The 23718-nt window shown below is 46.2% G+C and overlaps 1 protein-coding gene across 1 annotated transcript in view; it reads left to right on the top strand.

Annotated features, from left to right (window-relative positions):
* Window positions 1-414: 414 nt before the first annotated feature.
* Scnn1g (sodium channel epithelial 1 gamma subunit) overlaps window positions 415-23718 on the top strand; it is a 32074-nt gene continuing 8770 nt past the window's right edge. Inside the window, exons 1-6 of the mRNA XM_005351138.2 lie at window positions 415-453; window positions 3829-4177; window positions 6082-6400; window positions 7743-7933; window positions 9211-9314; window positions 12190-12353. Of these exons, the coding sequence (XP_005351195.1) occupies window positions 3861-4177; window positions 6082-6400; window positions 7743-7933; window positions 9211-9314; window positions 12190-12353 (1095 nt within the window). The 5' untranslated portion in view covers window positions 415-453; window positions 3829-3860. The remainder of the gene's footprint in view (window positions 454-3828; window positions 4178-6081; window positions 6401-7742; window positions 7934-9210; window positions 9315-12189; window positions 12354-23718) is intronic.

Genomic DNA, 23718 nt, shown 5'->3' with positions numbered 1-23718 from the left:
TGATTTAAAAGAGCTCCTGTGATGTGGGCCAGGATGAGGCCCTGGAGCTGCACTGCCATTGGCTCTGCTAAGTACCTTGGAGAAGATGGGGCTCTGACCCCGCGGGAATGCAGGCTGCAGAGTGGCCTCTGGGCGGCAGCAAGCACGCGCGCGCGCGATGCCACCGCAAGACGCAGCTCAGTACGGGCTGAGGCGCAGAACTGACTCAGGACGGGAGGTGGCGCTGTGGGGTCATGGCTTACTCTGCGCAGAGACAAGTCCGGGGATGACCCGGGGAAAACACCTGGGCAGGTGTGGGCGGAGTCTGAAGGGGCGGGGTGTCTAGGGGCGTAGCCTAGGCCTGGCCCACGGGCGCTCCTGGTTGTGCCTCCTGGAGATGCTGGCTTTATGAAGTCAGAAGACGAGCGTCCCCAGACCCAGACACGCCACCCGCGACCCTTCTGATCCTGAGAGGTAAGTTTGGCCGCGTCGGGTCGGTCTTATTCCGGGGTTCCAAGTATCTGAGCAGCCATGGGGCGCGGTGACTTCCAAGAAGAAGATTACGCTGTCCGCGGGTGGCGGGATGCTGAGACACTTCCCGGGCGATCTGGGTCCAGCTCCAGCCTTCTCCTCAGACCCCGGACGGGATACAAAGCTGAGCGACAGGCGCTTCTGAGCCACTGGAGGCGGGGGCGGGGAGTGCGTCTCGGCTCTTCTCTGCCCAGCTCACCCCACTTCCCAGACTTGAAGAGCATGCACTTGACCGCGACTGTTCCTTTCAGCCGCCGGGAAGCTTTTCTTTGGAGGTGACTGTTGGAGAAAGAATCAAGCACTTGAAGCGGTCTGGTTGGAAGCAGCTGCTGTCACAAAGCAGACGGCTTTTGCCACAAAACTGCGCCAGGTCGCTCCCCACCGGAGAGACAGGGCCTGCAGCGTGTCCGTGGGGTAGTGCTGTTCTACAGCCTTGAGTCCTTGCCTTTGAGTTTTAAGTTATATGAGAACAGCACCGTGGCACGGAGGGAATCGAAACTTTCCCTGGCTTTGGAGCCCAAGTTCTAGGATGAACAACAGAGCCTGGCAAAGGTCTCACCCCTCACCAGGCTTTATTTTCCACACAGGAGAAGAGGCAAGGTTTGGGGGCAAACGAGGGAGGAGAACAGGTGTCAGGAAGAAACCAGGGACCTGGAATTTCAAAGAAGTCTTTAAGTCTTTCATACTGTGTGACCTTGGGCAAGCAACCTCTTTGCACCTCACTTTGCACCTCTGTGAGATGGGAGGAGTGATAACACCTCATTTAGTCTGCAGTGAGAAATCAGGCGAGAAAGTCGGAATAGAAGGCCTGGGTGCTGGTTTATCAGTGACTGGCAGCTGCTATTACCACTGCTAGTGCAGCTGTGTCTGCAACCACTATCATTACTTAGGGAACAGCATAACTAGTGTGGGTTCTTGAGTTCAAATCCTAACCCGGACACTTTCTATTATGACCTTGGGCAAGCTATTTAGTCTATCCGTGTCTCCATTTCATTTGTATAACGGGGGAATTATGATCCCTACCTGAGAAGATTGTTGAGCACATTCAGTGAGCTAACCCTTAGGATGAATTCTGAATGTATCAAATCAACTTCAAATTCCTTTGCGAAAGCACCGGATTGAATCAAGCCCCACCGTCTAGTGCTACCTATAATCTTGCTTTACCTTAGAGTTGAAATATTTATGTGAACATTCTGGAATCCCCCATCACATTACTGGCTGATCCTCTGGGGGAAGAGATGAAGGGTCAGAGGAACCCCAAGAATCATCTTCATTGAGAAGACCTAGTGTTAGGAACAAGAGTGTCCAGAATTTAGCTTCTGGCAAAAGTCTGGCAGAGGAGGGAATCATCTCTGGGCTGCAGTTTTACATGAATTGATCCTGAAACTGCTAACTTCCTCCTTCCTTCCTTCCTTCCTTCCTTCCTTCCTTCCTTCCTTCCTTCCTTCCTTCCTTCCTTCTTTGTATCCCTGGGGGGCCTAGAACTTGGTATGTAGACCAGAATTCTTGCACCCACAGACACCCTCCTGCCTCTGCCTTTTGAGTGCTGGAATTTAAGGTGTACCACCATACTCCACACCTTTTTATTAAAGGGTAACACAGTATTTAAAACAAAGTAAAGCCAAGTAAATTACTGCTGGTCAAGCGGCTAATGGCATAATTCTGAAAATAAGAGATAGCTTTTCTCTATCTAGAACAATTATGTAAGTCTATAGGGGACAGGTTATGGGGGCAGTCTGGATTATGAACATCTCACCCCTGGTCCCCATTCTTTCTTTTGTATTATAAGCCTTAAACCCGCTAGCATGGTAAACTTGAGAGATTCATTCCCACAACTTTCCCCAAATTTTGGACCATATCTCATGGACTCAGGACAGAAGAAAATTAAATCTTTTGGTCCAGAATCCCACCTAAAAAATTTGATGATAGAGATGGAAATCATTGTGCTAAGCAAAAAAAAAAAAAGCCATTCTTTAAAAGATGTTTTCTCTCATATACAGAGCCTAGATTTAAGTATGTGTTTGGGGGGAATAACAAGGGGATCATGAGCAAACAGATGAAGATTTTAAGGGAGGAGGGGAGAAGTAAAGAGGGAGTAACAGAATACATATGGCATGAAAACTGAGTCAGGGGTTATTTGGGAGGAAGAAGAGGACCAGCAAGTGCAATGGGGGGAGAGAAATACGAACAGAGTATGACACATATGTATGAAAATGCCATAACAAAACCCACTAGTTTGTACAGTCATCTCGAAAAAGAAAATAACTTGATGGGGTCATCAAAGTCCTTGACTTGAACACAGACCCCATACGGACACAGGAGCCATGCTGTGTATCTTGAGCAAGTCACTCCATCTATCTGATATGGAGATAACAGTACATCTATCCATCTTGTGTGACTGTCAAAATACATATAAACTCCTGCATATTTATATACAGAGATCACATATGTATGAGACTGATAATTCCATCTACTGTACAGTGAGTACATTGATAAAATGAATATCTTGTATCGTGCTGTTTCTGCAACTGAGAGGCATCATACAAACTGTGAGTGTGCTCATTCATTTCCCAAAACTCACCCCCAAAGCTGTCATTGAATCAAGGTGCCCTCTCCAGACTATGCTATCTTAAAATCAGGTAAAATGGCATGATGCCTGCTAAATATGGAACAGCCAACAGCCATTATGTCAGGTGCTGCAGAGAGCACTTGAACTGACAGTAAAGAGAAGAAACCAATTATCTTACTTGTAAGACAGCAACATGGAAAGGAGTGGGGGAAACATAGTCAGGACATGATCTATATATAACAGCTGCTGGGAAGTTGTGGGAGATTACATCAGTCAGTGAGTGACACCTTGCCCTGTGTGTGCAGGAGGGACATTTTGCTCGGCACCATGAACCATCGTAACACAGGAGGGTTGCTCTCAAGGAGAGGTGGCCAGTGGAAGCGATAAGGCACGGGTTATAGTTCCCAGCCTGTAACAGAAGTCTGGCTGAGTTGCTGTGAGGTCACCAGCCCCAGGAACTCCAGGGAAAGGTCCTTCAGCCAGTCCAGCCAGTATGTGCAGGTTATGTATTGCCCTGCCCCCACAGGGCTTGGCCTGGGGGCCCTCAGAGGAGGAGGCAGCTGTGGTAGCCCAAAGCAAATATCCTGGAGAAGGGGCCAAGGGCTCAGAATGCAGCCTGTCCAGCCCTCAGAAGAAGAAGATGTCCTCTAAGAACATGTGGGCTTGGTGTTTCCCAGTCGGAAGCTCCAGAGAAGGGCTGGCAGGCCCGTGCTTGCAAGCTCACTTACAGTTCTCCTCTGTCCCTTCAGAACTCTGCAGACTGCAAAGTCCCCTCCTCACCATGGCGCCTGGAGAGAAGATCAAAGCCAAAATCAAAAAGAATCTGCCGGTTCGAGGCCCCCAGGCACCAACCATTAAGGACCTGATGCATTGGTACTGCCTGAACACTAACACCCACGGCTGCCGCCGCATCGTGGTGTCCCGAGGCCGCCTTCGGCGTCTGCTGTGGATCCTGTTCACGCTGACCGCAGTGGCCCTCATCATCTGGCAGTGTGCCCTCCTCGTCTTCTCTTTCTACACTGTCTCTGTCTCCATCAAAGTTCACTTCCAGAAGCTGGATTTCCCTGCCGTCACTATCTGCAATATCAACCCCTACAAGTAAGAGACTGCCCTGGCATCTGGGAGCGGAAAAGTCTGGCCTCTCAGGGATGCCAAAGCCCCTCCCCAAAGCGGCGGTCTGAGTGCCACGCCAACCTGCTGACACAGGTTTTACAAATTTGATTTGATTGCCAAGATCGGTTCCAGACCTGTAAATACCCTCAGTTCAATGGCTATGTCTAAGGCAGGAAGGCAGGGAAAGCTGCTCCAGCAATTCTGCTTTGAGACTCTTCCAGGGAACAAGGTTAGCATTCTGCCTCCCCCAACACACATGTAGCACACAGGAATCTTTCCTCTTAGCTTCTTTAGCTTCACTCCCTTACTCTCCCCCAAAGCCAGGCTGACTCAGAAGTGACACCCAGGTGACTTCCGGAAGCAATCTTGCTGCCCTGACCCCTCATCTCAGTGAGCCCAGCCCAGTAATTGAGCTCCCTGGGCTCTGGACAGGATCAACCCTTGGTGCTGCCCTGTTGTCAGTGGCAGGACCTGTTCTAAATGGGTCATCAGTGTCCTTGGGATTATGGGAAACTGATCTGGGAGGCAAGTCAGAAGGCAGCAGAATTTGTGGCAGGGGGTGGGGAGTGGAGGAGTGCAGAGCTGGCATACAGTGCTGGCTGCAGAGGGAGAGGGGTGGGGTGTGCAGAGATGAGGTTGAGGGGGAGGTGCAGGGGTGCAGAGCGGGAGGGGGTGCAGAGCAGGGAAGAGCAGAACTGATCAGAAGCTGAGTTGGTCAGAGGCATGCGCTGAAGGCAAAGACAAAAACCAAAATCAGGTCTCAGACTCTATCTCCAACGTCTCCTCACTGCCTTCCTCCCTTCCTCCCTCCTCTCCCATCTTTCCCTTCTCCTTTCTCCACCCATATTCTATCTGTAATTATTTACTTAACCTTTGAAAATCGTGAGCCACTTTGCTGAGTTCCAGGGCACAGTACAGAATAACCCTAACACACTCTTTGCCCTAGGAGAGCTTATGCTACAGTGAGGTAGTGAACTATTAACAAATATACTTATGCAACTGCAAATAATAGTGGCCATTTAGTTACCTATGTGCATATATATTTCTTTTAATAATTTAACATTATTCATATACTTGGAGGCAGTCATGCTATGTAGCTCAGATTGTTCTTGAACTTGTGATCTTCCTGCCTCAGCCTCCCAAGTGCTGGCATTGTAGCTATGTGCCACCACACCCAGCTCTATTTCTTTTGCCTATAGTAAACATATTGAGCCTTCCCAATAACCTTATTTTACAAATGAGTAGGCTGGGAACCCGAGACACAGAAACGCTAAGAAACTTTGTCTGAGGTCACATAGCCTGGATTAGAATGGAGACTTGAACAAGGCAGGTAGTTTGACTCTGAAATTGATATCCCTAGCTACTGTGCTGTGTCATGACCTCTACAGAAAGCAAGAGGGAAGAGAAGATAGCATTCTGAGAGAAACTGGGACCACGTGGTATAGTGACCATTTACAAAACAAACAAACAAACAAAACGTCATCAGCTCTCCTGGGGGCTGTCAAGGTGATGCTCCCAACCTCTTGCCTAGCAGCACTGACTGGAGGATGTCCAGTGGGCAGAGTGAGATGGGTGGAAATGGGGGTCCCATACAGTTAGCAGTTATTCATGTGCCCTCATTTTGGATACTTTATGGGCAACACCTGAGAGTCAACACTCCAGAAACACTGACTGGGGGCCTCAACATACCTAAGAATAAATTGACAGACGTTGCAAAAATGGGGATCCAATGTCATTTTAGATGGTACAAACAGTGAAAGACCTGGTCCCCTTGGCAAGGAAGTGGTCGGGAGACACAGGGCTGACACCAAGGGAGGACACCGTGTAGAAGCAGCGGCACTGTGCTAGAAGCCGTTCCTCTCCGTGATATCTCCTTTCCACTTTGTCAGGTACAGTGCTGTGAGTGACCTTCTGACTGACTTGGACAGGGAGACAAAGCAGGCCTTGCAGTCCCTGTATGGGGTAAATGATTTTCCAGAGGATACAACTCAGAAACGCCGGGAAGCAAGATCCATTCAATCCACTTGGGAAGGCCCGCCACCCAGATTCCTCAACCTGATCCCGCTGCTGGTCTTCAATGAGAATAAGAAGAGAAAGGCCATGGACTTCTTCACTGGTCGGAAGCGGAAAATCAGTGGGAAAATCATCCACAAGGCTTCCAATGTCATGCATGTTCACGAGTCGAAGAAACTGGTGGGATTTCAGTTGGTAAGATCCACTTTGTCACAATTCATATGTATGGGGGGGGACCGGGGGTGGTGGGGCTCAGAGTCCCTTCTTGATCTTTAGAGCCAATAGGCCAACTGTAAGATTTATACCGTGTTAGAGTGATTTGGTGGCAAGCAACTGAAACCAACCTCAAGCAGAGTTAGGCATGGGTGAAGTCTTAGAAGAGACTCACAGACATTTTAAAGACAGAAATTTGGGGAGACCTAGTGATCTAGGGAGCAAGAAGTGATGAGATTCATTCAGATACTGATGCTGAATTAAAGATGTCGTTTTCACTCCTTCTGGTAATGCCTTTGATGCAGATTCCATCTTGGGGTTCTACATAGCCAAATTCAGGGGTACCTGATCACCTCCTGACAGGGCCCCAAAGCAGATTGGCTGCACAGACATCAGAAAGGGGAAAATAAACTCCAGCAAATGCACCAGGGATCCCAGGAGTACTTACCTTCACGAAGTGCCATACCAGGCTTCCTATCTCCTCTCTGGTCCCACTGGGCTGACAACAGGAAGCAGCAGTACCCTCCAGGACAAAGACTATCGCTACTGTGTCTCTCCAGGCCACCACTGGAGCATGGCTGGGGACCATTTCTTCATTTTAGTAGCCTTGATCGTGAGACTTTTGAATCTAGCAATTCTTTCTATTAATCCAGCCAAATTTTCAACAGTGAAAAAGGCCCTTCATCAAAATCACTGAGACTTCTAAAATCCTCCTGGTTCCATTCATAGGATATTTACATGATTCTCTTGATAACAAATTCTCTGGACATTTGTCCTTTCAGGAGACTTTCCAAGCCCAGAGTGATGAAAATGCCTGGAATGTTCCATGGCTTCTCTCTAGAGCCCTCGTAGCTAAGTGTTTCAAACACGAGCCCTTCCAACCACTTGCTAAGTGTTGGGTAGGACGGTATTTCTGCTAACATTCTGTCAGTGACATACTCCATAAGTTAGTGCCTTGGCTGAGATCCTGCAGAGCGGTAGTGTCAGAATCTGGGCTGGAATCCAGACTGCGTCTATAATAAGAAATGGGTGAGTTCAGTAGGAAGACAGTGACATGAATCAGCTAAGCCCTGGATATATGGGGACCCTAAAGACTGAATTTGTTTCTTGTCCAATGGCAGACAGTAGTAGTAAGTCACAGGGGTTGACCTCAGTGTCCTTTACTCTCTCTTTGATCCTTGAGGCTTAAGGTTGACCTCTCCAAGCTCCCGGAAGCAAGGGGAAACCAACCTTGTTCCCGAGGACCTCACCTGGCATCTATTACTCATCTCAGTCTTTCTGACAGCGGTGGCACTGACAGCCTGGTGTCTCCTCTTATTCACAGTGCTCAAATGACACCTCTGACTGTGCCACCTACACCTTCAGCTCAGGAATCAATGCCATCCAGGAGTGGTACAAGCTTCACTACATGAATATCATGGCGCAGGTGCCTCTAGAGAAGAAAATCAACATGAGCTATTCTGCCGAAGAACTGTTGGTGACCTGCTTCTTCGATGGGATGTCCTGTGATGCCAGGTCAGGAGGGGACACTCTCTGAGGACCGGAGGCTCTAACCTTTGGCCCCTTTCCATGCGCCTGCAGCTTGTCTGAGGGTCTTAAGAACACTGACTCTGCCCTGTGGGAAATCACATACACGGGAGCTAGGTTCCAGGGTCAATGGAAAAATGAACTTGGTGTGGAATCACAATATCTGTGTACTTTTTTTTTTCAAGACAGAGCTTCTCTGTGTAGCCCTGGCTTTCCTAGAACTCACTCTGGCAAATCATAATAATTTAAACCCATTAAATAACCTGTCACAACACAAGGTAGTCAATAGCATGCATGTAGCTTTGTATATTACTACAGTGTATAAGAGCCACTACTCTGGTATAGTGGAAGGGAGGGAGAGAGGGAGGGAGGGAAGGAGGGAGGAAGGGAGGGAGAGATAGAAGAAAAGAAGAGAAGGAAGGAAGTAGGCAGCAGTATTTATATTTGTGATTCTTCAAGCCATTCCACCTTGGATGCAATAATCATACCTGATAGTGACGATTAGGTCATTGGGACATTCTGAGATGACCCCACCAGTCGGAATGGTTTAACAACCTTTTTTTCTGAATTTCTGAATTCTGACCCTTCTATATGTTAATACACACATTGGTCCTTGCAAATATTGAGTGTTTGGGGGTAACCCTGAAGGTAAAGGTTCTGAAATTGCATATTGGCCATAGGATGGGACTCCTCTGAAGGTTATTTCATGGGACTGGGGATTCAAAAAGCTCTAAGTGCCAGAGAAATTCAAGGGTAGAGGAATTTGGGGGCAGTCATGTGACATGAATATCATCTCGAGGCTGAGGATGTAGTTCACTTGGCAGAGTGCTTGCTTAACCAGCATCAAGTCTCTGGTTCCACCCCTAGGATGGTGGTACACACCTGTACTCCTAGCACTCTGGAGACGGAAGCAGCAGGATAGAATGTTCAGTGCCTTTCTTGGCCACGTGGGGAATTTGAAGTGAGCCTGGGATACATGAGACCCTATTTCAAAGACAAAATAATATGAAATCAAAATAGAGAAAGCAGCGAGAGGATTATGAGAGAGAAAACAAGGGCATGGTCAAATTCTACATCAAGGCGTGTCAGCCTGACTGAGGGATCTGCTCATTTCACCAGAGGAAAATGGGAAGAGTGAGTCACCTTCCCAGCCATTATCCCAAGGGAAGGCTTTCTCCATCAACACGGTGCTCCCGAATTTCAACTGGGACGCACAAGCGCAAGCCCCAGCCCAGCTCTTCCTGAACCTTTCTCTCCCTCCATAGGAACTTCACACTTTTCCACCATCCAATGTATGGAAATTGCTACACGTTCAACAACAGAGAGAATGCCACCATCCTCAGCACCTCCATGGGGGGCAGTGAGTACGGTAAGGAAACCTGAGTGGAGGGGACCCTGAGACACTGGAGTAACTACCCTGATGGCAGCAGTACAAGTGAGGACTGCAAGTTGGGACATTTGCGCTTCCAATTCCCTCCCCCTGGCTCTGAAATGAAGACGCACTTCCCCTCTCCCAGGGCATACATGAGCATCCGCCTTCATTCTTTTCCTTGCTGTAGACCTGTTTTCCTTTCTGCCATCTCCATCTTTGAGAGAGCCACAGAGACGCTGCTGGGCTTCCTTCAGCTGACAAACCACTCTAGTTTAAGCTCGTTGCTGGGGTGACTAATACTGGGCAGGTGGCGTCTAAACAGAGCTAAACCCCGATGGGCTGAATAGGAGATTAGGCGGGCAGACACACCTTCAGTTTAGTTCAGATGACAGATTCTGCAGCCCAACCCCAGCTCTACCTCTCACTGTGTGACCTTGGTTACTGCCCTTCAACTATAAAACGAGAACAATAACAGTAGCTCCCATAAATGTTATTCAGAGAACTTAGAATAAGACCTGGAACACACTCCAGCTACCATACCAAAATACCACGGTTTGAGTGGCATTAACAATAGACATTAATTTCTCACAATGCTGAAGGCTGGAAGTTCAGGATTAAGGCGCTGGCACTTGCGGATTCAGATGAGACTTCTCTTCATGGTTGCAGGTGTGTCCTCACATGGCCTTTCCTCTGTCTCAAGAGGGTGCTGTGCTGTCACTCCTTTTTATAAGGACACCAGTCCCATCGGATTAGAGCCATGCCCTTAAGACCTTATTGAGCCTTCATTAAAGCCCTGTCTCCAAATGCCTTCACACTGGAGACTGGCGCTTGGCTTTGTGAATCTGGTCTAGGGAGGGTACACACTCCAGCCACACACACTGTGCATGCAGCCATCACTGACGACACTGCGGCCACTACCACAACTATTTATGACACCGCTACTTCCACCACGTCTACTTTATGGGGATGGTAAGAACATGGCAGACTGGCTTGGTTTCCTCACAAAAGGAGCTCCCCCACATCTTTTCTGTGGTGCTGAGGATCCAACCAATGACCTTGCACACACTGGGCAAAGCACTCTGATGCCGGGCTGTACCCCTAGCCCTTGTTTGTAGCCCAGGGTGGCCCCAAATGTGTGAGCTTCCTAACCCAGCCTCCTGAGTACTGAGAGTACAGGCATATATGCACCGCCCTGTCCAGTTATAGAACTTAATATTTTACACAGATATACTCTTGTTAGGAATAGCCAGGCTCTGTTACAGGGGAAATCTACACTCAGAATCCTGGCTTTCATAACTCTGAAATGTGTGTTCTGTCCAAGACCATGAGAAGCTGTGACCCAGAGTGCATGTTCCTGTGGCAAGAGACTGACTGGGAACTGAGTGAAGAGAAGCAAAGTTCTGGCTCTGCTGTGGAGAAGCTGTGTGGCCTTCTGTATGCCACATCCCTCTCTGAGCTCAGTTCCCTTATTTTTAAATAGAAGGGGTTAGGATAGTTCTGAAGTTCTCATCGTTCATTTCACACAGATTATAGTCATTCATTCATTCATTCATTCATTCACCAAACACTATCCACTATCTGCTGGCCCTACTTTGAGGAGCTAGGGATACAGTGGGCAATGAGACAGATGCCGTTCCTGCTTTTAGGGGACTTACCTGCCTGAGGAAAGAGACATGATTTCATCACAGTACTAATGAAAAGTAGGAGGGGGAGGGAGCAGAAAAGGGGAACACAGAGTGGCTGGGCTCAGAATGGGAGTTTGAACTGGAAAATGGGGGGGCTCAGAAAGACCTCATTGAGGGGGATATTTAAAGATGAGGAGGCCCCTGTTCACGTTCACAGAAGTCTGGATTCTAAAGAAAAACTGAATCCAATATGTTCTAGAGAGATGAGTAAATTGTATTAGTTACCTTTCTGCTGCTATGATGAAACAACCCAACCAAGGCAACATATGAAAGCATTTGTTTAGGCTTACAGTTCAGTGGGTTAGAATCCATGGTGACCGAGCAAAGACACGGTGGAAGGAAAAGCTGGGAGCTGTAAGCAGGAGGCAGAGAGCACACTAGGGGTGGCAGGAAGTGTCTGAAGCCTCCGAGTTTACCCCTGTGACATCTCCTCCAAGGACACATCTCCCAATCCTTCCCAAACAGTCCCACCAACTGGGGTCCAAGAATTCAACATATGCTGAATTACAGCGGGCTGGAGGGGGGCGGAATTCTTATTCAGACTACCCCATTAGAGCAGTGTGCTTGGAGCGGATCCAGAAAGGGAGAGAGTGGGGTAAGTTGAGGTTAAAGACAGATCCCGCTACATCTTCGTAGCCTTGATGGTGGCAGGCAGGGAGAATCGGTGGCATTTCAGAGAGGCTTTCACTGAAGGGCTTCAGGCAGTGCTTTGAACTGATTTCCAGGCTTTAAAGTTTCAGCTGGCAGCTGGGTACAGAATATATCCCACAGAGAGAACAAACACAGGGGAAGGAGAGAGGTTAAACCAACAACCAGGTACATGATCACGTGTTATCTCTTCCCCGGCTCTTCTGTAAACAGCCACAATACTTAAGGTACCCTTGGATGCCCAGTAGAACCTCCTTTATCACCAACTACATAGATTTATACATCTCAGCCAGTTCCTTCATATTTAGTAGGAATTTAGTCTTAGCTAGCACTGCGACTGTGATATGTATTTGAACCACTACTTTGAACTTGCTATAAGCAGATCAAACACAAATCTTACTGTTTTAGAGATTCCAGTCTGGCATTCACCCTACCTTTTACTTCCTGGAAGTCCCTGGGTCTTGGATTGGAGGCTCCCCCAAAGCCCTTGGGGACTGTTTTGCTAGCCTTTGATCACAGCAAGCTGCTCTGTCTCTCAGGACTGCAAGTCATCTTATACATAAATGAAGATGAATACAACCCCTTCCTGGTGTCCTCCACTGGAGCCAAGGTGCTTATCCATCAGCAGAATGAATACCCCTTCATCGAAGATGTGGGGACAGAGATTGAGACGGCAATGTCCACCTCCATAGGGATGCACCTGGTAAGAGGATATTCATTGGCTTATGTTTAGAAAAGAGCACTATGTTTTTTATTTTGAATGATGGCTATGGAGGAACAGCTAATAATAAAGGATGCTGTTTTCCAAGAGAGCATGGGTCTGGGCTTTCCAATGGTCATCCCAAGAATCGCATTCAAGTCTGTGTGTGCATCTTTCATGTGGGTTAGCAAGCACAGAATGCCATCTGGGGAAATAACGCAGGGAAACTCCCTTGCTAAAAATGAAACAAAGCACCAGTGTGTATAGATACAGAGCATCAGACACTAGCTATAGAATTGTCAGTCTATATAAAAAGAAAGCAGATAACATGCTTACAGGCATATGAGGGGGCTCTGACAACAAGACATTATATCTATTATAGTTTTTTTTTACATTCTTCCTTAGTGGAGATTTTTTTAAACCTGTGTGTGTTGGGAAAACTAGACAAACAATCTCTTCGCAGACTATTGCTTATGTCTTTATTGGTATCTGTGTTCATTGTCTCACATGAAGCTCAGCTACTGCACCTCACAGACTTAGTCTCCAGAGCAGTGGTTTCCAAAATCTGAGCCACCAGGTTCAAATTTCCTAAATGAGAATGTCTGAAAGGTTTGTCAAGGATCAAAACCTTGTGATGATCACAAGATTCAATATTATTAGGAAATGTGATTGAGAAGCTGAAGCGATTCTCAGTCAGAGGTTGTGAGGTGATGTGGTGGGCATTCGAGGCTTGATTGACCCTCCATCATGTAGTCTTTCGACAGTTATTTTCTCTGTATTTTATCAGTGCTAAACCCAGGGGACTCGAGCAGAGAGAATCAAGAGTGAGAAAGTGTGCAAATGACAAATTATAATTACTGCATGCTATAAGGAGGAATGAGGCTGGGCATAGTGGGTCCTGTCTGTAACCCTAGCACTTAAGAAGTCAAGGCTGAGTTCCAGGCCTACCTGATCCAAATGGAAAGACACTACCTCACAAAGCAAAACGAGAGGCAGGTGGCAGAGGGCTTCATAAGTATATATCATGGGTGTCTTGGTCAGTTTTCTGGTTAAAAGCCTAAAATTGGACTATTTATAAAATAGAGGGTTTTGTTTAGCTTGTGATTTGGGGCTGGAAAGCCCAGCATGGTGGTGACCACTGGTGAAGGGTCTTCTTGCTGCATCGCAACAGGACAGGAACCTCACAAAGTGAGCACTCTAGCTCAGGTTGCAATTCCTCTTCTTATAAAGTCACTGATGCCATCATAGACCCACCATGTGCCCTAATCTCCTAATGATCTCCAAAGATCCCTTCCCAAATATTATTAACACATGACTTTTGGGATTACATTTACAACACATGAATTTTGAAGTGATATATTTGAACCTTAGGGATGGAATTCTGATCCATAGGAAAGTGAGATTCAGAGTATACTATTCTGAGGAAATGTGATTTAAGAATCACTAGGAGAGGTGATGAAATAGAATGGTGGTGGTACCCAGGCCATCTGTCCCTTCAAAATGTGTAGGGAAGAAAACCATCCTGATAGTCGCCTGGTGATACAGATGTTCTCAGACACACATCACTTAGGATCTTTGTTCCACCATAGGGGATAAGTAATGTGTACAGCTTGAGCTATATAAATGCTGATTTCCCAAAGATAAAAAAGTATGTTGATTCTTAAGCATGCTCAAATGAGGAATTGGAAAACCTGGGGTACCACTAATTTCTCTGTTCACCAAAGAGCCAAAAGCTGCCAGAAGACAACAGAGGACATTTCCACCCAACATCCCCCATACTGTTTCCCTGAATCCTGAAGAAGGACTTAGACTTTTCAACCTTTTCTTCTCTCTCTCTCTCTCTCTCTCTCTCTCTCTCTCTCTCTCTCACCCCTGCCTCTCGTAGCATCTGGAAATGGTTAAGAGTTCAGTAAACTTTCACAAGTTCAAAAGAAAGTGGATTCTGCCCTCTGGGTCTCGGCTTTGAGCTCGGAAACACCCACCATATTATTAAGCAAACAGTCTCAGTACCAACGGTGGGTAAACAGGATTGGGTTGAGTTCTCTGCTACACCTGTAGAAAATCAAACCCTCGCAGCAGGGTCAGTCAGCCAGAGGTATGATTGATGACCATGGCGAACAACAACAAGAGAAAGACAAGGGTTACTGAGGTCAGCAGGGACTCACTAAGAATAAATCCAAACAAGCTAGACTTCCTTCCTTCTTCATTTTCCACATTTGTTTGTTTGCTCGTTATTTATTGTCGATAGGCAGGCTAAGCTGATAGACTTAGTTAGGGAATTGGTCACCAAACTTTTCTTATTTCTTAAAGGCCTATTTGGCTTAACATAGTCAAGACTCTGAATATCAAAAGATGAACCCAAACTTTAAGAGAAGACAAAAATCAACACCTCCGAGCTGAGGAGGCAGCTTGCTGATAGATCATTTGCCTAGTGTACCCAATGTTTTGGGTTCTAGCAACACACACACACACTCTATTGATCTATTGTTGATTGATCCATTGATCAACATATATCTGGAACATAGAACTTGTGTCTGGGGAAACAAGGACCCTGTCTGTCTTGTGCCTAGTTTCAGATCATGAAACATAACATATTCCCAGTGATTACTGGGTAGGTGAATGGATGAAAGAGCCATGGGTAGGATATTAAGCTACATAGTAAAGCTTTTTGAACATTGAAAGCTGGATACAGTGGCACATGTCTGTAAGTCTAGCTGAACACAGTGACACATGTCTGTAATTCTAGCATTTAGGAGGCTGCAAGAGGAAGATCAGGAGTTTGAAGCCAGCCCTGCCTACATAGTGAGGCTTTGTTTTAAAAATATCATTTTGATTAAAGCCCAATCATATGCTAGAAACAGCACATTAATAAGCTCAGAGAGAAAGTCTAAGAACCTTCACTAGGGCAATGGCATGAAGGTGAGCAGGGGTGAGATGCAGAGATAGTGTAGAAGCAGTAGGGCTTGATAACAGATTCTAGCAAGAAAAGCTAGGAGAAACTAGGCCTAGGCAGACATTTGGATCCTGGCCGAGCTGTAGGGTGGGTCAGTGTCAGGCTCATAATTAGTCAATAAAAGAGAAAGGGTGCTAAAGATGACTACTTTGATTCAAGATTTGTGTCCCGAGGGCAAGAACGGGTCAAGTTAAAATGTCCAGTAAGTGGACTTAGAGCTCAGAAGAAAACCTTCTAGACTTGGAAATAAATGTCATCACCCAAGACCTAAAAGAGAACCCTAAGCATGAGTTGTTTAAGAGTTGAGCAGAAAGGAAATAGAGAGGCAGAGGAGCAGAAGCCAGTAGGAATCCGTGCCAGGCAACTGGGAAGGAACTGCGGGAAGGTGTGCCAAGTGCACTGAGTGGTCAGGCGAGGTGAAAGGTGAGAGGAGCTCTCGGAGTGTGGAGACCAAGAGGGCACTGGCATTCTCTGCCAAGACGGCCTCCAGTGGAAGGAGTGGGACAGAAACTAGAGGACAATAGGCTGGACGGTGAATGGGAGTTGAGGAAGTGAAGAAGGGTGGACCATTCACTCCAGGAGGCATAGGGCTGAGTCATAGAGCAGAGAGACACTGTACCGTCCTGCAAACCCATCAGTTCTTCTCACAGGATATGTACCTCAGGGATGTAGGACTCAGGGGCTTATGATTTTGCTCTTTGGTTCTACAATCCCAGCATCTTGGTTGCCTCATCTGTATAATGGGATGGTAACCAAAATGCTGCTTTATGGCCGGGGAGAGTTGAGTGGGTTAATGTCTGCTAGGCACTTATGTTACATGCACTGCATGCTTGGCACATAACAAGGGCTCAGAAAAATGCACTAGCATTCCTGTACATGTTTTAAGAAAGGAGATGTGGCCAGGCATGATAGAGAATGCCTGCCATCCCTGTACCCAGGGTGGAAGCACTCACAGATTTGATGCCAGCCTGGGATACACAGCAAGACTTCTCTGAGAGATGTTAGGGAAGGTTTATATTTTCTTTTTAATAGCCCTTTCTCTTATAAGCAATATATGCAATACACACATATATATTACTATATACTATTATATCTGTGAAGAAATACTAATTACACATATATAAAATATCCTAATTACTTGCTGTATGTGTTGAAAACATCTGCCCTAGTTTGGGCTTTCCTTTGAGTTCCTCACAGTATTTTCCAATAAAAAGCGCTGAGTGTTGCAGTGACCTACAATACTGCAACCTGCAGTGACCTTTCTTTCCAACAAAGAAAAGTCGTGACCTTTCCCCAACTCTTTTGTCAGTATGTTTACTGAGAGTTTTCCCTCTTTGAGCTCAGATAATGAAGTAAATTTTCTTCCAATTCTTTTACCACTTCATTTAATACTTCAACCAATTTGATTTCTTTTCTACAGGATGTAAAGTAGACAATAAGTATATGTCTTCCTCTAAACCTTTTTTTAAAAAAAATATCATAACTTCTTATTTTCATCAATTTGTTTTCACCATTAATTAGGGGTATAAATTGATTTTCAACACACACACACACACACACACACACACACACACACTTATAATATACCACAAAATGCCAAGAGTTAAATCACTGTTTCAGTTACTCTTCTCATCGTGTGACAAAAACAGCATACAGACAAAGCAACCAAAAGAAGGAAGGATTTAATTTGGCCCCTCGGTTTGAGGATACAGTCCACGATGGTGTGGAAGGGGTGTGAGAAGCAGCAGGAAGTGACTGATTACACTGTGCCCACAGGCAGCAAGCAGAAAGAGAGATGGAGGCTGGTGTTCAGTTGGCTTTCACTTGTTTCCTTTCTTCAGTCTGGGACTCTCAGCCTACGGGAGGGTGCTACCCGCACGCTAGGTGGGTTTTCCCTCTTCAGCTAACCCTCTCTAGAAACACCTTACATGTACGCAGAAGTGTGTCTCCTAGGTGATTCTAAATGCGATCAAGTTGATGGTCAAAATTAAGCATCACGCCACCTGTCATGGCATGCAGGGAAAAGTCCTGCGCTTCTCTTCTAATTTTTAAAGCTTGCTATTAAAGTGAAACTTTGCTGAGTGTACTTCCCGTACTCTGTTTTTACTTCCTCAGAATCCAAAATGTATCACCAGCTTTGTTCCACAGCACTAACTCGTCCTCCAGTTTCAATGACAACAGACAATTTTGTTATATAAATGTAGATAGCATCCATGATATTTTAAGTTCCTATGGCATACGGTCGTCCTTTGGTAGTAGAGGGAAATTACTGCTAACACCCTTCACTGATACCAAAGTCCACGGCTTCTCAAGTTCCTTACAGAAAATGGCACAGTATTTGCATACATTTCCCTATGTGTTTTAAATCATGTCTACATCACTTATGATACCCAATACCATATAAATGTTATGTAAATCACTGAAAACCTATAGATGTTTATTATAAGTGCATTGTCTTAGTTGGGGTTTCTATTGCTGAGCTAAAACAATTGACCAAAAGCAGCTTGGAGAAGAAAGGATTCATTTCATCATCAGCCTGTAGTCTATCATCCAGAGAAGTCAGGGAAGGAGCTTGGAGGTAGGAGCTAATGCAGAAATCACGGAGGAGCACTTCTTACTATTTTGTTTTGTTTTGTTTTGCTTTGAATTCTCTCATGGCTTGCTCAACCTGCTTTCTTAAGCACCCAGGATCACCTGTCCAGGGGTGGCAACACCCACAGTGGGCTGGCCCTCCCACATCAATCATCAATCAATAAAATGTACCACAGACTTGCCTTTAGGTCAGTCTTACGGGGAGCTTTCTCAGTAAAAATGTCCTCTTCCCAGATATGTTTCTAGCTGTGTCAAGTTGACACAAAACTAGCCAGCACCTGCATTTTCCCAAACATTTCCTATTCGCAATTAGTTAAATCCTTTGGTGATCAAGCTGGTCCCGTACAAAATGAGCAGTATTTGCATAGTGCCTATACACTCTATAAATATGAATACTATGTAAATGTGGACATGGGCTGTATTGTTTAGAGAAGAACGACAAAGGAAGGATCAACGTGTGCAATAGAGACAGAGTTTTACTATTTTGTTTTTGAAGATGCATTTTGTTCACGTGTGTGTACGTGCAAGCTCATGTGCAGGTGCCCATGGAGGCCAGAAGCTGGCAGATTCCGTGGAGCTGGCGTTACAGGCATTTGTAAACTGCCCAATGTAGGGGCTTGGATCTGAACTCAGGTTCTAGAACAGTATGAACTGTTAACCCTGGGCCATCTCTCTGGTCCCAAAATAAAGTTTTTGTTTGTTTTGTTTTGTTTGTTTTTAGAGACAGGGTTTCTCTGTAGCTTTGGAGCCAGTCCTGGAACTCACTTTAGACCAGGCTGGCCTCAAACTCACAGAGATCCGCCTGCCTCTGTTTCCCAAGTGCTGGGATTAAAGGTGGGCGCCACCACTGCCTGGTGCCAAGGTAGAGTTTTAAAACATATCTTCAACCCACAATTGGTTGATAATGTAGACTCAAAGGGCCAACTATATATAATATATATAATTGTTTAGTTTAGTTATTTGTTTATTGATTGATTTTCATTCCTGTGCTTACACTCAGGTCCTTGAGTATGAGTGTACTGAGCAAGTTCTCTACCAGTAAGCTACATCCTCATGTCTTTATTATTATCATTATTATTATATTTATTTTGAGACAAGGTCTCATTATGTAACCCAGTCCAGCCTTGAACCCACCACCCTCCTGCCTCAGCCTACTAAGTAGCTGAGATACTGGCAGAGCCCCACCCAGGCCAGAAGTCCAATGTCTGATTTCTCTGTGATAAAAGGCCACTTGCTGCTGTAGTGAGTCCCATCTGTTGGACTGAAATGAATCAAGAGGGAGGTGGAATTTGAAAGGTAAACTGAGGCCGGTGAAAGTGTGCACTGCAGGCTAGGCTAGACTACAAGTCTTGAATTCCCAGGCTGTGATGACCGTGATGGGATGACATCTGTAATTTAGATGGATGTGCGGGGGTGGAAGAGGAGGAGATACCAAGGAAGAGAAAGTGGGGGCAGGAGAACAGATGAGTGACCTTCAGCAACACCAATGAGGGACAATGAGAACCAGATCAGACAGGAAAGAAGAATGGCAAGGATTCGGCTGGTTCGAAGACACCCCTCTGCATCTCCTGATGACTGAAAGCCAAGAAGGAGAAGTTTCTAGAAGGAAACTTGCACGTCCAGTCAAACAGCTGGATAGACTAGGATGTCACCAACAGAGATGAGGCAGTTTTAGGTGGGTGGGTGAGAGTCTGAGCTCAGATTTAGACACTGTCACTTGAAGTGACATGTACCGTCTTCAAAAGGGTGGCTCCAAACAATCCATTCAATCAGTTTGTGGGGGCAGACAGTGCGCTGGGTTCATCTGCGAAGTCTCTCTGATTCAGACCAGACTGTGTTGACCTCACCCAGTGCTGCCTGTGGCGAGGAAGGAAGGTCAGGTGCTAGGTCTTGCTGGGCCTCCATTGTGTCTCCTCCCGGTGGCCTCACCTCCCCAGCTGACTGGCTTGGACATGTTCACATGGTAACACAGGCTCCAAGGTCAGCAAGGCTAGTTCCAATGTGTAAGCACTTTTCAAGTATCTACTTGTGTCAGGCTTGTTCATAACCCATCGGCCAGAGTGTGAGTCACATGACCTGCTCAGCTTCAACTAGTGGAAAGCAAATTTTATTTCCTTATGAGATGGCAGGACTTGGCTAAATGTTGACAGCTCCCAGACCTGGTATGTTTAAGATATCTGTGGACCACCTAGGCAGATTACCAGTGTCCAGTTAGGTCTCGGCAGAACGGTTTTGGCTGGAGGTCAGCTTTAGGAGCACCAGTCCCTTGTACAGGAAGAGGGTGAGTCACATATAGACTGTGTACATCCTTTAATAATTAAAACTGACCTTTACGGAGAAGCTCTATGGTAAGCACTTTCTTAGCATTAGGTTCAGTGAGTCCTCACAACACTGTATGCAGAGAATAAAGAGGAACTCTGGGCTGAAAACACAGCCTTTTGTCTCAGTAGCCGTATGGGAGACTATCACTGTGATTCTTAGTTTTTTGGGTTTTTTTCCTGGCAAAAACTCGTGTTACATATGTCTTGTTTTGTTTTTGTTTTTCAAGACAGGGTTTTTCTGTGCAGCACAGTCTCGTGTATTTCTGATTTTCCTGCCTCCACTCCCTGCATGGATATCCTATCATGATATCTTATCCACGCCTGATTTATGTGTTGTCGGGGATGGAACCCCAGCTCTATACAAGCACTCCTTCCCAGTATTATATTTATTTTGTTTTATTTTTCCAGACAGGGTTTCTCTGTGTAGTCCTGGCTGTCTTGGAACTCTCTCTAGACCAGGCTGGCCTCGAGCTCACCAAGATCTGCCTGCCTCTGCCTCCCGCGTGCTGGAATTAACGGCTTGTGCCACCACCTCCTGGCAAGTGTTACATTTTCAAAGGGAGAAAAATCTCAGATCAAATACACTTTCCATCACAGAACAGGGCTTGGCGCCAGCACAAAACCCCTGCTTCAGAGTGAAAAGTGAATAAACAGCTCAGTTAACAACAGAAATGTTCTGAGAGCTAGGAACGTGAGTCACCAGGTAGGGAGACACATACCTGTGATTTCAATACTCAAGAGGCCGAAGCAGGAGGCTTACAAGTTCTAGGCCATCCTGCATAGTTAGACCTTGTCTCCAAACTAAAAAGAAAGAGAAGTGGTGAGGAGGGGCCAGGAAGGCAGGAGTTCCCTATTGACAACTCCCATTCCTCTAGGGAGAATTCTGAACTTGTGATGACATCAGACGCTACCACACTAGGGCAGGCTTGCTGTTTTCCCTCCCCAGCAGTCCTGCAGGGCATCTGAGGAAGGTCCTCCTCAGAGAAGAGGGAAATAAGCAAGATCTTACCATACCTTGTTTTATTAGAAAGTTGATTTTATTAGTTGTTCAATGAAATGGCTTGATATTTTTCTTACTTTTTCCCTTACATGGCAAAATACCCTGCAAAAATACCTTAAGGATAAAGGGGTTTATTTGGTCTCCCAGTTTGAGGACGCAGCTCACCATGGTTAGGCAGAAACAGCTGCAGCTCACCATGGTGTGGTAGGAGTAGCAGCAGGAGTAACTGGTCACATTTCCTCCTCTGTCAGGACACACAGAGATGATGCTAGTAAATAGTGTGGCCATATTCAGAATGGTCCTCCTTCCTCAGCTAAACATTTCTGGAAATATCCTTGCAGATGTATCCAGAGATATGTTTTCTAGGTGATTCGAAATACTGTCAGGCTGACCATCAAAATTCCCTACACCTTACAGGTTAGAGACTAACCATAAGTGTGTTTTACATTTTTCTCAGAGAACACTGAAGCCTAGGGAAGTCAAGTCATTCAGTCTGAGGTAGCACAGCTGAAAGCAGAATTCAGACTTACTTCAGCTCCCCTGCCCCCACTTCTGATTGCATCGCTAGTAAGCCTGTCACTGCAGCTTGTGTAGGGACAATTGTCCATTGGCCATAATGTAGAAGGGGCCCCTTAGGAGGGAGGACTCAGAATCCTACCGTTGGTGTATGAACAGATAAGATGGTCAGGGCTGGTATCTAGATTCTGCTTCTATAAGCATCCTAGGGCGCCATCTCAGTTACATCCCCTGGAGCTAGGTGGGGTGAGCACAACCATCCTGCAACAGGGAAAATCTTTCATTCCCAAGAAGTCTCACCCTGAAATGGACACAGTGGAAGCCAACTGCAGTCCTGCTCTGGGGGAGCTGGGAAACCAGTTTGCTTTACTGTCTCTAGTGGCCCTGAGACAGGATGTAGGTGCAGGTAGCAGGAGACACAGCTCCACCTTGGGCAGCCGGAGTTCTTTTTAGAGACCTTTACCCAGATGAAGCTGACTTTTGCCACAGAATAGAATCTCGGGATCAGTTGATATGAATCAGAATGGAAGTTGTGGCTGGCTGGAAAGCATCCTGACAAAGGTCTTCCAACTGAACCTCTGGAGGAAAGACCTCCACCTATCGGGAGTGAGTGAGGAGACACCCTCACTAGGGAAACAAGCACCATTGCAAACAAAGATCCCTGGGATCTGCGACATTATTTGGAGTCTATGACTTCGATGCTTTCTGAGTGCCCATGGACATGTCCGCAGGATCCTTGGGCCTCAAGATTCCTAGGGAGCTTGCAGCTCAGAACAGTTCAGAGAGTGACAAGGGATAGAGTTGTTCTTGGGGAGAGCTACAGCTTGACTTCTCTGCATCTTATTTCCCAGCCCAGCCTTGGCAGACACTAGAATCTCTAAACGGATTCACCATTCAGCTTTAAGTTCATTGATTCTGCCCTGACTGGAAACAAGCTCATCTGTTATCAGCAATATTAGTGAAAAGAACAGGCTTTTGTCTGTCTGTCGGTTCATTAAGGTGAAGCAGCCACTTTCCCGTTGTTTACTTCTGTTGCTCCAGAGTTTCAAAGTGAGCACGGCCAATTGCCCTTCAGGAACTTGCAGTTAATTGAGGGAGACTAATGGGTCAGCAAATGAATTACAAAACAAACAGAGAGAGAGAGAGGGTAGCCTTCCCACACACTTCTGGTCTCTTTCTATCTGTGCCTCCCCGTTCTTTGTTTTGCCCGGTTATCATTCTTTCTTTTAGAACCATGCCATCCTATGCCTCCTTAGCCCTGACCTACAACACACATGCATCCTCACATTACACAGACTGCAGATCCTCACGCTAGGCTGGCTATAATTTCTGTTTAGTTTTTGCTCCACTTCAGAGATGTTATGCCTCTCCATCCTCGTTTGTTTTTGTTGTTATTGTTCATTCGGTTCTTTTTGGTTTTTCCTTCTTTGTTGTGTCTGGATCATTTATTTGCTTTGACATATATTAAACTGGAGGCAAACTTGGCGAACTGCTGTACATGGGTGGATAAGAGCTTTGATTCTTCTAAGACAGTCAACGTCCAGAACCAAAAGGAAAGGAAGCAGGCCCTGCTGAAGGGACTGGAACCTTAGGCAACTCACAGCCCCATGCTTCTTTCTAACCTTCCTCCAGCTCCCAGCAGATACACAGATGGCTCATTACCATTCAGGAAGCCAAATCCAGGTTTCTCAGCAGGCGAACAGGATGGGTTTGTCTTAATTCCTTCTTTTATTTGTTTCCAGAGACCTTTCTTCCTGACCCCTAAACTGGGAATTGAACTCTAGATAAGAGCTCTATCATGAGCTACATTCCCAGCCCCTATTCCAGGCCCCATGACCCCTCCTACTTCAATCTTTGCTGCCTGGCACTCTTCCCCCAGTTCTCCACAAGGCCAGCTAACTCTTTTTTACCGATTTAGCTTGATATTGAGTCAACATAAAAAGGTGCTTTGTGAAACCATGGAGGAAAAGTGGTGGCGTGGTTCTG

Source organism: Microtus ochrogaster, chromosome 8, assembly GCF_000317375.1.
Source record: "Microtus ochrogaster isolate Prairie Vole_2 chromosome 8, MicOch1.0, whole genome shotgun sequence".
NCBI lineage: Eukaryota > Metazoa > Chordata > Mammalia > Rodentia > Cricetidae > Microtus > Microtus ochrogaster.
Note: the sequence above shows the minus strand (reverse complement) of the source record. Positions and strands in the feature narration are given on the sequence as shown.